This window comes from Dromaius novaehollandiae, chromosome 8, assembly GCF_036370855.1.
Source record: "Dromaius novaehollandiae isolate bDroNov1 chromosome 8, bDroNov1.hap1, whole genome shotgun sequence".
Classification (NCBI taxonomy): domain Eukaryota; kingdom Metazoa; phylum Chordata; class Aves; order Casuariiformes; family Dromaiidae; genus Dromaius; species Dromaius novaehollandiae.
Window position 1 is genome coordinate 13,208,225 of NC_088105.1, and position 13,828 is coordinate 13,222,052.

A 13,828-nucleotide genomic window follows, 5' to 3' on the forward strand; every position below is an offset into this window, starting at 1 on the left:
GTCTGTGTTTGTGGCTTCCCTGGGTTTCGAAATGTGCTATCCTAGAGTTTGTGTACAGCGAGCAGTGCCGTCCAGGGGTGAGCCGGCCTTGTGCCAGCAAGCAGGCTGCTCCCAGCCGCCGTGGGAGCTCCCATCGCAGGTCGAGGTTTTCACCCTGCTCCTCGCGCAGAGGTGCTGGCTATCCCGCTGTGAAGCCATCTGCATGGAAGAGCCTTCCAGCCTTTTCCCACTAGGTTCCCTTTATCCATTTAAATGCTGGCACGATACCTTCTTTGAGATATTTATGAATGGTCTTTAGCAGCAGGCAGCTCTCCCGCCTTCGGTCTCTCTACATATGGTTTGTCTACCTCTGCACCTGACTGCGGCTTTGGAGCTGGTTTTTGGTGGTTTCGTCTGTCTCCGCTTTTATGATCGGCTGTGTTCACGATATGAAGCATGGCAAGGGTGGAGTAGTTATTAATTACCCAGAAGAGGTTGTTTCCACTGTGCTCAGGTTTTAGGTAGTGATTCAGCTTCTTCTCTCATTCTGACACAGCTTTCTTTACACCTCAGCCTCGCGCAGCGCTGAAATCTGGGAGGATCGGTAGCTTGCTTCTCGGGACTGTTCACTAGTGACTCTGGTGTTCAACTCATCCCACTCCCTCCTGCAGCGTTGTCCTTGCTGATGTTGCAGTTTGGCCCCAACCGCATACATGTATCTGGGAAAGTCTGAAGGGTCGATGGGGGTTAGCTCTCTCCATCTGCTATTCCTGTTATTGCTGCTGTTCTCAGTAACCCAGGCAAGAGGCAAGGCTGAATGTGACTGTACATGCAGTAGCAGGGAAGAGAGTCCTGGTTCCTGCCTCGTACGAGGCAGCTGAGGTCTCTGGCTGTGTCTATGAAAATGCAGTCGGCATAACTGTCGGGGCCGGTGCCTGGGCCGTGCAGCTCTGGAGCAGGAGCACTGAGCCTGCCCTGCTTCTGGAAAGGGCAGTTCTCAGACAGGGAGTTGAGCCTAACTTCAGGTGTAGCTGGGAGGTGACTCAAGTTATTGCAGCTAACTGGGAGACAGCAGGATCTTGCTTGTGCAAGCTGGAGCAAATCTTTTCTTGTAAAGGGTGGATACTGCTGGAGACAATATTTAATCTGAGCTGGAGGCTTTTCAGAGCTGATGAGCAGCCACCAAAATTACCCTTCATGTTGTCAAAAATGTGCTATTTGTACCAGTAAAAGAAGTTTCTTCTGGCTTTTATGGGAAGTGATGGATGGAGAAGCAGATCAACCAGTATTTCAAATTGCTGCACATAATCCCAAGTGATGTCTGAAACCAAATCTCATCCATTTGTCCCAATTGGATGTATGTGCCCTGCTAATGTTTCTGTGCTGGTGATGGTAAACCCAATATCAGACATTAGCAGTAATAGAAACCTGAAATTCAGGACAGTGAGGCCTTTGACCTCCATGAGATAATATGCATAATTTGTTGTCTCAGGTATCTACTCGATGGTGAAATTATAAGGTTGCTGTTTATTTTATGAACCACATCCTATGCTAGGATAAATATTTGTTCATCCTCTGAGGTATATTCAATGCCAGTTTCTTCTTCATATGTAAAGCAAACAGGTCTCTGGATTGCCAGTAAACAGGTATGAATGTTGACTTAAAGCCAATAATGAGAGTAATTATGAGGAAAGCACAGTTCAGCTCACATCAAGTTTTGACTTGTCGCAAAGCTTGTTCTATTTATTATCTGAAGAAACATTGATGGAGCATCCAGCTGCCTTGGCTGGAGGCCTGGCTCCACACCCCGGTGCCTTGGCTGGCCACTGAGGAGCAGCATGGGCCACCTACCCTGGCAAACCACAGAGACAAGAGAAAGTGTGAGGGCATGACCACGAGCCCATGTTTATGCTTGTGAGCAGCTCTAGCTTGTAAAGACACAGATGCTCTTTCCCTTGAGGCAACCTTGCTTCATTAAGAGAAAAGAAGTATTAGAGAGCTATTTGCTCTCATACTTAACAGGTAATTGTGCAAGGCCCTTGCATTCAGAGGAGAAAGTAGGTGCTTGAGGAGGCAGCAGTGCATTTAGCCGTTTGCTGAGGCATGGTTCACCGAGCATGGGCTCATGGGGAAAAACCCCTCTAGACCTGTCTCCTACCCCGTGGTCCTGAAAAGTCGCAAACACGATCACAGCCCTGCTCCCAGCATCATGTGTCTCCAGAGCTCTCCTTCCCTGCACTCACTCTGTCTCTCTGCCCAGCGTCCCCCTCTCCCAGGGCAGGTCAGTCAGCCCAGCAGCCTCCTTCTCCCTTGGTCTGCAGGGTTTTCCAGACCTCAGGCTCCTGCTTCCTGGTGTGACGAGCTCAGGGAGTCTCTGCATGCGTGCCACGTAGGGTGTTGCCAGAATATGTTTTGCTCCAGGATGCCAGATGGCTGCTAGCCTGTGAGCCCACTGCTTAGCACCTTCATGTGGAGACGTACCTTCAGTCTCTGTTCTGCTTTCCCAGGTTTTTAGCCCTTCCCAGCCTTCCTCATCAGCTTGGAGAAGTGAGCAAATGAACACTGTGATCGTCCCCGGCTTTTGGGTTCACAAGCCTGGACATGGCAAACAATAAATCCTTCTGCAGCTCTCTTGCCACTCTGTAGTTCTGTCCTGGTCCCCATTCCCCTTCTGCCAGTCCCCAGTGAGCATTTAGGTACTGTTTGTCATTTTGCTTTTAGCACTCTTGCACTTCTGGAAGTGAGCATTCCTAGGGCTGGTCTGGATCCCGTTGAAAACAAGAACCACCAGCTAGGGGCTGCCTGTCAGAGCAGGTCTACTGACCGGCGTTTTGGATATTGCTGAGAAAAGTCCAGTAAGTCATGTTTTCCTAACCAGTTACTGCAGGAAACTGTTGGATTTCATATGACTTATCCATGTTGATACTTGAATATGGAAACTAGCTTCCTCTGCTTTCTGCTGTCTCTGTTGGAAAGTGCTAGCGTTACAGCAGTTGGATCGATTGCACTTTGCCAAACACATTCCAGCTCATTCTTGCTAACGAGGCAGACAGGCAATAACTGTGACTCATGTGCAATGATGAAATGTAAGTGGTGTCTAAAAACCACAAGCTTATTATCCACCATTATTGGTAAAAGTTTGTGGTAGCAAAGGAGATGACTTGTAAAGGGACATGAAAGGAGCTTAAATGTTTCTATTCGTTATTCATTGACTCTTGTACCAACTTAAACAGCTTCTAGCCCATTGTGCCCTGTGCTCTTGTCTACAGTTTTTTCTGCAGTGACCACTGCTGCTGCATCCAGCCCTCATGGTGGGATGCACAAACCTAGCGAACAATTCTCCCACAGCCTCAAGGTCTGTGTCCTGGGACTGGCAATAAAACAGCACATTTACTCAGACTGATGCATGAAACAGTGAGAAAAGATCAAAAATAGCTCGAGCTACCACCAGCTTTCCTCTTCTGGGGTCTGAACCTTAGTCACTGAAGCAGGTATCAATGAATACTTTCCTATGACCCTCACATGTCCGGGGTACCAGTGGGGAAGGCTGTTTGCTCTCAGTAACCTGGATCCGTCTCTGTGCATAGCCGGGGAGTGGGAGCCCTGTTGGTCTGATAGGTGCAAAGGGGCCAGCACCTTCCCGGGGGGTGACTGTGGCTCTTACATCAGCTTTGTCATGCTCTCCTTCACTTTACACATGCGGGGAGGTGGGAAAGGGGAGAGAGAGGGGAACCTCTGTAGTTTATACAGCATGTGTGCGTTGGACATAAGACATAGCGTAAGTGGAGACTGCTTTAAAATAGGGGATGAGTCAGTAATCACTGCTTGATAACTGTATTCTGTGAAATGGGTCTCATGGAAAGACCTGCGAGGGACAGACCTTGAGGTCCCCAAGTGTCAGGGAGGCCTGTTTCAATTTATGACTGTGTGAGCAGAGACATGGTAAGCAGAAACTGGCAGAATGCACTCTCCCTCCAGGGAGAGTTAGGGACCGTGGCTGGAGACTGCGTAGTCCAGGCCCTGCACTTCCAAACCCCAAGCTGTAATGATCTGTGAGGGCTGACCTAAAAGCTCAATGGACTGACCTGGCCAAACAGAGCTGTAAGACATGACTTCAGCACCATCCACAAGCTCCTACAAGACCATAACTACTCCATTAACAAAAATTAACCTGCCTCATAATGAAGAGGCTTTTAACTTTGTGGAAGAAGGTGTTACAAGATACAAACAGACACTGGCAGTACAGAAACTTAGTGGTGAGGATAGTTAGCCCCTCAAGCAGTTAACCTCTGGAAATGAATTATTTCAAGCTTTATTTCAAGACAAGAAGTGTGTCTATATATACACCTATATGTATATATACATCTCCTAGGTCAGCCTCAAAGTATAGAGGAATCACTGGGTGAAATACCTTCTCCTACTCTAAACAAGGAGAAAGGTTGGTCCTTTCTGAGGTACAAATCCAATAGCCCTTTAAGCTTAAGCTTTGCTGTAGCCTGTGCACCTCTTCATATTGATGGTGTGATCTGGCCTATGTTGGCCGAAGCTGTGAACAAGCCTGTGAAGGACCTGACTTGCATATCCTTGGGGTGAGCTGAAACTGAAGCTGATCTGTAAAAGCAAAAGTACATGAAAATTTCATATACTTTTCATACTGGAAAAGATATCTACTCAAATACAGTTAGATATCTACTCAAATACAGTTAAACGCATAACTAACCAGGGTCCCCCCTCCAAAGGGACACTGCAAGCCCAAACTTTACAAAAGAAAGTTTTATTAACTTTTAGGAAAGAAAACATTCTTATTTCAGCCAAACTGCAGGACAGCGCACAGCTTTGGGTCAGGGTGGCAGCTGCTTTTGGTCTCGGTAGCAGGCAGAGTAGCAGTCGGGTAGCCAGTGGTTGCAGCTAGGCAGCAGCTCCCGGAGGTACAAGTCAGCCCAGGGCTTTTCAGTCCCAAGATAGGAAAAAGCTGCTTCCCAGCACCGAACGAATAACAGCTTCAGCATGGAGGCTTCCCGCAAGCCTCTGGGGAGGGAGGTGCATCAAACCTGCCAACAACAGTGGAAAGCACATGGAAAAACTCCCCAAAGTCTGGAAGGTTTCCTAAGCTCCCTTTGGCACCTGAGCCCTGTGGTGCGCTTGGCGAGGAGCTGGGGAGCCGAGGTGGGCAGCAGCATGGTGCCTGCCACCTGCTACCGTGTGACAGGAAACCTCCAGGAACTTGAGAGCATCTGCAAAGAGCTTAGTACTGACAACCTGAAGTCTGAAGCCTTCCCAGTGTTTCTAAGAAATGTCAAATAATGTTCTTACGCCTATAGTATAAATACATAAATACTTTTAACAACCACTTTGGAGTGTACAGTCAGCAGTGAGATGCTGAAATGCTGCTGGAGTTCATTGGGAGCAAGGTTGTCAATCTGTCCTTGAAATCTGCCCCTCTTCAACTGAAGATGTGACAGTCGTTGGCTGTACATGCCACCAAGCAAGCTGTCTCTCTGGGGAGAGCAACTCCTCTCAACCAGGGCAGTGTGAACTGCAGCTCCTGGCCCCAGCCGAGACCGAAGCCCCTTGGCATCAGCAGCTCTGCTCCCCACAGCAAGCCCAAAATAAGGAGGGTTTGTGTCCATGGTAGGTTCCTGTGTGCTCAGATCACGTGTTGCCATCAGCCTGGGAAAGGCAGTCCTCATCCTCAGCAGCCGCAAGCTGTAAAGAGAAGAGGGACGCGCAGCCACGAGCCATCGAGAGCTGTCTGTCTCTTGACTGCAATGGGAGCAAGGGCAGGTTGCGTACGGGCGCACAGGCACATCATGGAGGTCAGGCCCGTGAAGCTCTCCGGGATGCGCGTGTTTGGCTAAGTCTTCTAGGAGGCTCATAGAACTTATCTGAACCATCCCAGCAGAAAGGAGGTGTAGACCTGGAGGTCGCACTTGGTCCATTACAGAGAACCCACCAAAACCAGAGTCTTTGTGTTTTTCCACACTTTACGTGCCTGGATCTTATTTTTGAGTCAAGCCAATTCTGAGTCTGGGTGTGCATGCTTGAGGGGGCTTCCCTGTCAGCTTAACGCCTCTGAGAGCTGGTGTCAAGATGTAAACGCCCCAACAGATGTCCCCTTGGCTCAGGCTTCAGCAGTCTGCAACCAGCTAGAACAGCCAGTTCTTTTCATCTAAGTTTGCTCCTAAAAACTCCATAGTCATTGAAAGGCCAGTAATTCTGCTGTCCAGTGCAGTCTTGTTATCTCCTTTCCAAATGCTGTCTGTCTTTCATTGCCTTTACCTGTCAGACAGCATTTACCAGAATCAGTCCAAAAGAAGTTTCTTGCTGCCCCCTCACTTTCTTCTGCCTTGCGCTGTTTAGCGGATCTGTTCTCTTCATTCTCCAAATGGCTTCAAGACACTTGAGGTATCTTCCTGAGTTAACAGACTTTTATTTTAGCGAATATACAGCACATTTTTACTATATACAGATACTGTCAAATAAATAGAGAAACACAGGGCTTCTCTGAATCTGAGCAAAGCTGAGTGACTTTGGCTTTTGTTTTTGTTCTCCTCAAGGGCTCCTTGCATCCAGTGTTTTCTCCAGTGTTAGGAAGATCCATCCGAGACAGCAAAATAGGTGCGTAGAGCTCCAAAGAGATAAACATGGCATGCACTATATAAAGCCCATTTGCACTGTGATTTATCTCACCCCATCTGAGACTTTCCATAGCCCCAAGGCAGGAGGTTAGAGTGGTCTTCCAGTACAAGCACAGCTTGTAAGAACAAGCCTCCCACAAATGGATGTATTGGTAGCTGGCTCTAGTTTGGTGTTGGTAGGAAAGGCCTTACTTTACACGTTACATTTTTAACATGTCATCTTCTACAGCAAGCAGTAGAAGATGGGACTTAGTAACACAAGGCTAAATGACAAACCCTTGACAGTAGCATTTGTGTTGGTCCACAGGGCAACGTTATCTTGAGCAAACAAGTACAGCATCGTGATGAGATCTACTGTCTTGCCATTGTCCTCGAGAGTTTGCTCCCAGAGGGTCTTGCTGGTTTTGTTATCTTTCTTCCCCAGTATCAGCTTCAGTGAGTCGTTTCTCTCCAGATCAGGAAAACTGATAAGACCCTTCAAGGACACTAGGTAGAGGCCATCGCACGTGATCATGAGGGAACCATTTCTGATATGAATAGAGCCTGTCTCAGCACTGAGATTCATGGCAGTTCCTTCGACACTTTCACCTGGAATGGAAGAAAGCAAAGACAGTCCTATGAAGGCAAATGACTTCTTGGAAGAGGGTGATTTTATACAGACTGACTGCAGGAAGGGTAGAAATATAGTAAAGGAAGAGTGTGAAATAGAGAATAGAGCAGAAGAGATCTAGAATAGGATCCGTTTCAGACATCAAGGAACCAGAGAGAAAGGAGATCTGCAGTGCAAATTTCCAGGTTACTGTTCCTGAGCAAGCTGTGCCTTTTGGACTACAGCTTCAGTTTATATGGATTATCCCCCTGAGCTTCTGTTTATGCACTATTTCCTGTATTTCATTCTTAAAATACAGACATGTAAGTATAGCATCCCTCTGAGTTTAGGAAGCACAGGTACCTAAAAAGAACAGAAAATAAAAACAGTAAACAAGAAGATGGAAAAGTGACCAGAGCTGAAAGGAAGAGAAAAAGAGCTTCCTCTAGAGATGCTGATAAAACAAGTCTATGCCTTGGGGTTTGGGTTTTTTTAGGTAAGACAAAATAAAAGAGCAGCTTAGAGAGTGAAGAGGAAGGAACATATTAAGACAGAGCAGAGCCAGGAGAAATTAAAACAAGACTGTAGTGTGAGAGGTTTTCTCTTGGAACGAGCAGTGACAGTACTGTGAACTACGCTGGAAATGTTTCCCTGCTGTGCTCCTGCGTTTCCAGCGCACTGGCGGAGCCCCCGGGGATGCTGATGCAAAGACTTTGTCAGAGGTCTCCTGTCAGGCAACACAGCCCCTCCTGGCTGATGCCAATTTTCTCAAGCTTTTTCTCTAGAAAAATGTTTTTTTCTGTATAAAATTAGGTTACACTCACTGCTACCTACATAATCTTCACTGAAAGTGTAACTGTCAACAATGTTTTAAGTATGATTTACATATTTTAATACTTTCTCCTATTATTGAGGTATGTCATGGGGCAAAATGTGCAATGTAGCTTGGTGTGCAGAGCACTGCCCTTTCTGCTACGTTTGCTGTTCCCCAGGAAATCATTGACATTTTTCATAAATCAGGAACTCATTCACTGGTTTCAAAAATACCCCCAAAAGCATATTGTATGCACATAATCAGCTCTCGAAAGCACATTTCATATTCTTCCAGAGTGAAGGCTTGTTTTAGTATGCAGCTCTTGCAGAGATCCACCCAAAACTGCGTTTTTCCCCCACGCCGGGAAAGCCCATTTGTTTGGTTTAGCCAACTCGCTGGGACGGATTTCGCACTTCTTCCCACCAGACAGCTCTCCCGGCCTCTTCCTCCGTCGGAAGAAACACGCAGGATCATGACACGAAGCGTTTAACAACCTCTGGCGTTTTGGGGGCCACCGGCTGCCGCCGCGGGGCTACCGGAGAGCGGGGCCGGGGGCCGGCCGGGGGGCCGGGGGCAGCGCGCCGGCAGCCGTCCGGGAACCGGGGGAGCGCCCCGGCATACCGGGGCCGTCCGAGAACCGGGGTGGGGGAGCGCCCCCCCGGGAGCCGCCGCGGGGTGCAGACACGCGGGGAAGGAACCGGGCGCCCACCAACCTGTGTACTGGATGTAGGTCCACGGGACTTCGTCGCTCTGAGACTGAAAAAACAAGAGAAATCCGCGTTAACGACCCGGCAGAGTGGGGCCACGCACCGGGGCGGGCTCGCCGGCGCTTTCGCTTTCGCTTCCCGGCGGCACCGGGCGGGCACCGGGGCTGCGGAGCGGCCAGAGCCTCCCCGCCGGCCCGGCCGGGCGCGGGGTGCCGCGGGGCCAGCACGGCCACACACGTGTGCTGCTAACCAGCCGCACTCTTTACTTGCTTTTCTTGTTATTATTGTCATTATTAAATACGATTTTACGGTAGTTCCTTGCCAGACCGACTCTCAGCCCGGTGCTGAGCCCTCCGGAGCCTACCAAGTAGTTTTGGTCCTGTTTAGAGAATCATCCCGGTAAATGTAATCGAGTGGTCCGGTGAGGCAGGCCTGGCGCTCGGGGCGGGGAGCCCACCTGCAAGGCGCCCCGAAGCTGTTTGCAGAGCCGAGCCCCAGATGCGCTGCTTCGCTGTCTCACCCTCGTCCTGCAGCGCGCGGAGAGGTACGCCTGGCTTCGCAGGTGCACGCTGAGCTGCCTTGCTTACTTTCCTGCGCGTTGGATCAGGCTGTTACAGGATGTGCGTCTCTCGATGGCTCAGTTAAAAGTGCTTTAAGATGCCCTTAAAGTTGGCTTGCATTTTATGAGTATAATAGAAAAAGTGAACGCGAATACAGAAGCGTGTATCTTACTGATCAGATATGCAAAACACCAAGCTTCTATATTAGATTTTAAAATCTGAACTTTGCATCTCAAACCCATCTCTCATCTTAACCACAGGAGGCCCAAATCTGCAGTCGCTTCACAACCACAAGTCCTCAGCGTTTTGCCTGATTAAAGAGTGAAAGGTTAGGCATGCTGCTGCGTTTTCTTTTCTTTATTTATGCCATAGGTGTCCTAAGGGGAAAATGGGCTAGTCAGATTCACGTTGGGCTGATTTTTATATATTTAGCCTCATTTGATACAGGACCAGAGCAGCCTGTCCGCTCTGGGCGCAGGAGGAGCACTGGAAGCAGCAGACTGCAGCATGAGTCCCGAGACGCAGCTTGCAGGCTCAGCGCTGTGCCCTGGCCGAGGCGAGCGGGCGGCGATGGAGCCGAGCGGCTGCTTGTGCCGGGCGCGAGGTGGGTGCCGGCTGCGGGCAGCGGGAAAGGCCTCCTCTGGCACCCTCTAGCGCTGCTGGAGCTGAGGCTTTGCTGCTTTTTCCACAGGCAAGGCTGGCTCGACTACCAAATGCAGGTTCTTATTGCATGGTCACCCATCGATTCCAGGGGGACTCTCTCCCCCTCAGTTACTGATCCTGTCCAGCAGCTCGAGCCTTACACTTGCTCCGTTTCTATGAGCCTCCGTGCACAAGCGTTTGACTCCTTCACTCAGGCAGCTGGGATTTCCAGGTAGTTTCCCAACAAGACGATAGCTAAGCACAGGACCACTGAGCTTCAGAGGTCAAAAAACATGCCTTACAGCCTGTCCTGCCTGGCCACCAGTAGACAGCAGGCTGTATTAAACATGGACTGGTTAGGTGACAAACTTGCAACTGTAAGAACATCAGCCCTGTCATTACTGATGCATGTTACCTGTTTTATATCTCTATTCTGGATATCGCATGATCACAAAGTACTTTACAACTATCTACTAATAGATTTTGCAGAGGGAAGAACTCACCCATAGCAGTGAGAGGGAACTGGTGAGCTAGTAACAAAGTTCATCATCCCTATTGCACTGTTCTGCCTTCGCATGGTGTGCAGGAAAGGATGCCAGGAGGGTCCCAGGACAGAGCGGGACTCCTTAGCAACTGCTTCAGATTTTCCTGTGTCATTTACACACAGTTACCACACCATTTTTGCCTGTTCAGGATCCCCCAACACGAGATTTGGTGAAGTGGTTCCCAAAGACCTCTTACTTATTATTGTCCTGCAGTTTCTAGAGCAGTGTCAGGAGGCAGAAGTTTCAGGAATAGGTTTGTATTGCAGAAGGTGCAAATCTCAGGGGACCGTAACAAGATGCATTGACTGAGAGGGCCATTGCGATCGTGTGCCTGACTTCTTGTATCATACAGATTGCAGACTACCATGCCGTGCAAGTGGCTCGTACCTTCTCCGCAGCAGGAGATACTAGGATTATGGCCGCATCCTCCTTATCTATGTTAAACCTCTGCAAATTACTCCTCCTGCACCTTTACTGCTCTTCTCGGGCAAATCCCTCTTGCAACAGATCATTAGGAGCCTTTAAATTCCCAGACTTGCTAGAGGCTTTTACCTCATATTTATTTGTCATTACGGAGTTTCAAGCCCTCTGACTTCATCTGAGTGGCCTGTCCTTGGTCTTACATCCCAAGTGGTGCAACAAGAGGCGGTCATCCCAGGAAACATGGGAAGTCATAAGCATTGCAGATGCAAAAGCTATCACTAGCATTTTTTTCACTGCTGCTTATTTGGAAATTACAACTGAGGCTTGCTCTCCAAGCTGCATCATGACAGGAAACCAGATCACTGCCCGTTTTTATTAAGCACAGTCTGGACTGCAGATGCTCTTGTTCATCTCTCAAACGTGTGCCGTAATGTTACTTCTGCTGTATTTTCACTGAATACTCCAGGGTTTTTAAGAGCCATGAGGACAATAGAAATTAATCAAACATAGTCTTGCTATTAAAAAACACAGCTACTGTCTTGCTATTGAAGCTATTCCTTCAGTCTCCAGCGCTGGAAAGCAGAAGGAGACTCTTCCTGGGAGCAGGGACAGTGCCGTGCCGGGCAGCATCTCAGTTATTCCTGTGGACTAGCTCTTCAAGCCCGCCACGCTGATGGTGATGGTGTTGTGCCCACGGTTCTGAAAACCCCATAAAGTCTGTCTCCCTAAACTGCACCACAAGACGAGTCAGATTAGCACTGCTGCCTCGTCTCTAGGCTTTTATACGGTCGGTCCTCAGCTATATTACACAGCCCTGTGAATCCAGTCCGATGAAATCCCCCTGTGTACAGCCAGTGAGACTTCTCCTGCCCAGTGTGGTGCAGTCAGAACAGGAGACTATGGTCATATACTTAAAATAATAGAAACCAATTTTGAGACTGCACTAAGCAAATGTTTAAAACTGAAAGGTCCTCTGGTGACTCCCAGAGCCTGGACTTTTCATCTGCTGCAGTAACTGTTCCTTGAGCATCCTGTTTCGGTCATTTTTATTGAGGAAGGGAAACTCCAGGCATGCACCGTGTCTTCTCCTCAACTGCTGCCATCTTGGGCTTGGAAGGTTCACATGCAGCAGTGCCAGCCAGTGCCACCTTCCTCTAGAGGAAGAGGGTTTGAGTTGACATTTTTACAGAACTGAGAGATATTAAGAGACCAGGAGTCACAGCTAGAGTGGGACACAAGAGAGGTTACTGCATCGTGAGCAGAGCAAGAAAGCTTTCCCTTCTCCATTGGCTTCCAAGTAGTGGAGGGAGAAGCAAGAGGACTGAACCAAATGGAAAGAGTTATCTTTTGTCAGGGATATCATTCAAAAGTTTAATAACTGCTGTGAGACTCAGTTCAGGGAAACTTGCACAGAGCTCAGGTTTCCGTTAAGCAGCAGAGGACCCAGAGCACTAGGCCATCAAACTCTTGCATGGTTATGTGCCTGGGTTGCTTCTCTGCCAAGACTAGGTGGGAGGAAGGAATGAACTCTGTTAAGATGAAGCATAACAATGTTAAGAGTGTTACAAAGTGCCTGGAGAAGATGTGGGAGGAGAAGTAGCTAGCACATAAGCAGTGCTGAAACAGCAGTGAAAGGTTGTTGACAAGTCATCGGTCTGCAAACATGCAAAAGAGGAAAATATATTTGCTGCAAGTTTTGCTGAAGTATTCTGAGTCTCAAGCATCTCTGTTATTTATATTGAGTTTGGAACAAGGTTATATGTGAAGGAAACTCTTTGATCATATAATCAGTGTCTGTCCTGTTGGCACACACAGAGACACTTACTTTCCTCTGCAGATACAGCCGACTACTTCCAAAGCCCAGTGCATTGAAATGTGCCAGGGGGCTTGCTGGGTTGGCGCAAGTTAGCTTTCTTTCTGGCATATCTGCCTGCACATATAGCATATTAAAAAAAAGTTCAGATGTTTACAAGCAACCTGGGTTCTCATTCTTCATCTAGCACTCGTTGAGAGCAAACACTCACCCAGATGATCCCATTAATCAAATGACAATATGCATGAGTGACTACCAAAGGCTGCAGATTGGGGTAGTGGACAGATCGCTGGGGAGGCAGACCTCCCTCACCGGGAGGCCACTTCACCTACGGCGCTGCTGTGCAAAGAGTATTCTTGGAATGATCCCCCTTCCCGATAAACTGTCCCCTTACCCCTGCACTTGGCGATACTGGATGTTATTTTGAGGGCAGGAGATGTGAAAAAAAAGAGTGATAATGATTAAGGAAAGGGTTAAAAACTAGTGGTTTGGTTAGGGATGAGCCTAAATGCTTTTTTTTTTTCTTAAAAAAAGCCCATACAAAGTTTTACAGGCCAGCCGACAATGGGATGAACACAAGCTCTTACCGTTGAGAGTTGCAGAGCATCTATACCAAGGTAGATCAAGCAGGCGAACAGTAATATCCACTGAGCAGCAGCAGACACGAGGTGCAGTGTGTTCCTCCTCAGCTGGCCCCTCTGCCAGCTCTTCCACTCATCCTCTGCAGGTTCCCTTTCGAGATCCATCTGATGCTCTTGCCTTCTCGGCTCCACGACTGACTGTCCGTCCATCTCTGCTGCCCTGCACCAACCGCTGGGGCAAGTGGCCTGGAGCCCAGTGGGGTCCTGGGTGCCTGCAGCAGCGGTAGGGTGGACGAGTGGTGCCCTGTCCCAGGAGCAGAGGTGAAATGAATACAGTGCCTTCAGGAGAGTGCTTTATGCACACGGAGAAGCAGGCGGGGGAACTTCTTTGTGACTAATCTGAATTTCCCCTTCCTTCCTTCCTTTCTTTCTTTCTTTCTTTCTTTCTTTTTTTTTTTCTTTTTTATTTGGTGAATGTGGGGGCTGATTTAGTGCATCCCAGTTCAGTTTTGAGTAAGGGCCTTTGAAAGTAGATGT

General features: G+C 48.5%; 1 protein-coding gene across 1 annotated transcript; it reads right to left on the minus strand.

Moving 5' to 3' along the window:
• Positions 1–4,760: 4,760 nt before the first annotated feature.
• On the minus strand, positions 4,761–13,501 carry TNFSF4 (TNF superfamily member 4). Its single transcript, XM_026123325.2, has 3 exons — positions 13,298–13,501; positions 8,734–8,776; positions 4,761–7,205 (listed from the first exon to the last, which is right to left on the minus strand). Exons 1-3 carry the CDS (start codon positions 13,499–13,501, stop codon positions 6,841–6,843), a joined length of 612 nt encoding a protein of 203 aa, XP_025979110.2. The 3' UTR covers positions 4,761–6,840.
• Positions 13,502–13,828: the final 327 nt, after the last annotated feature.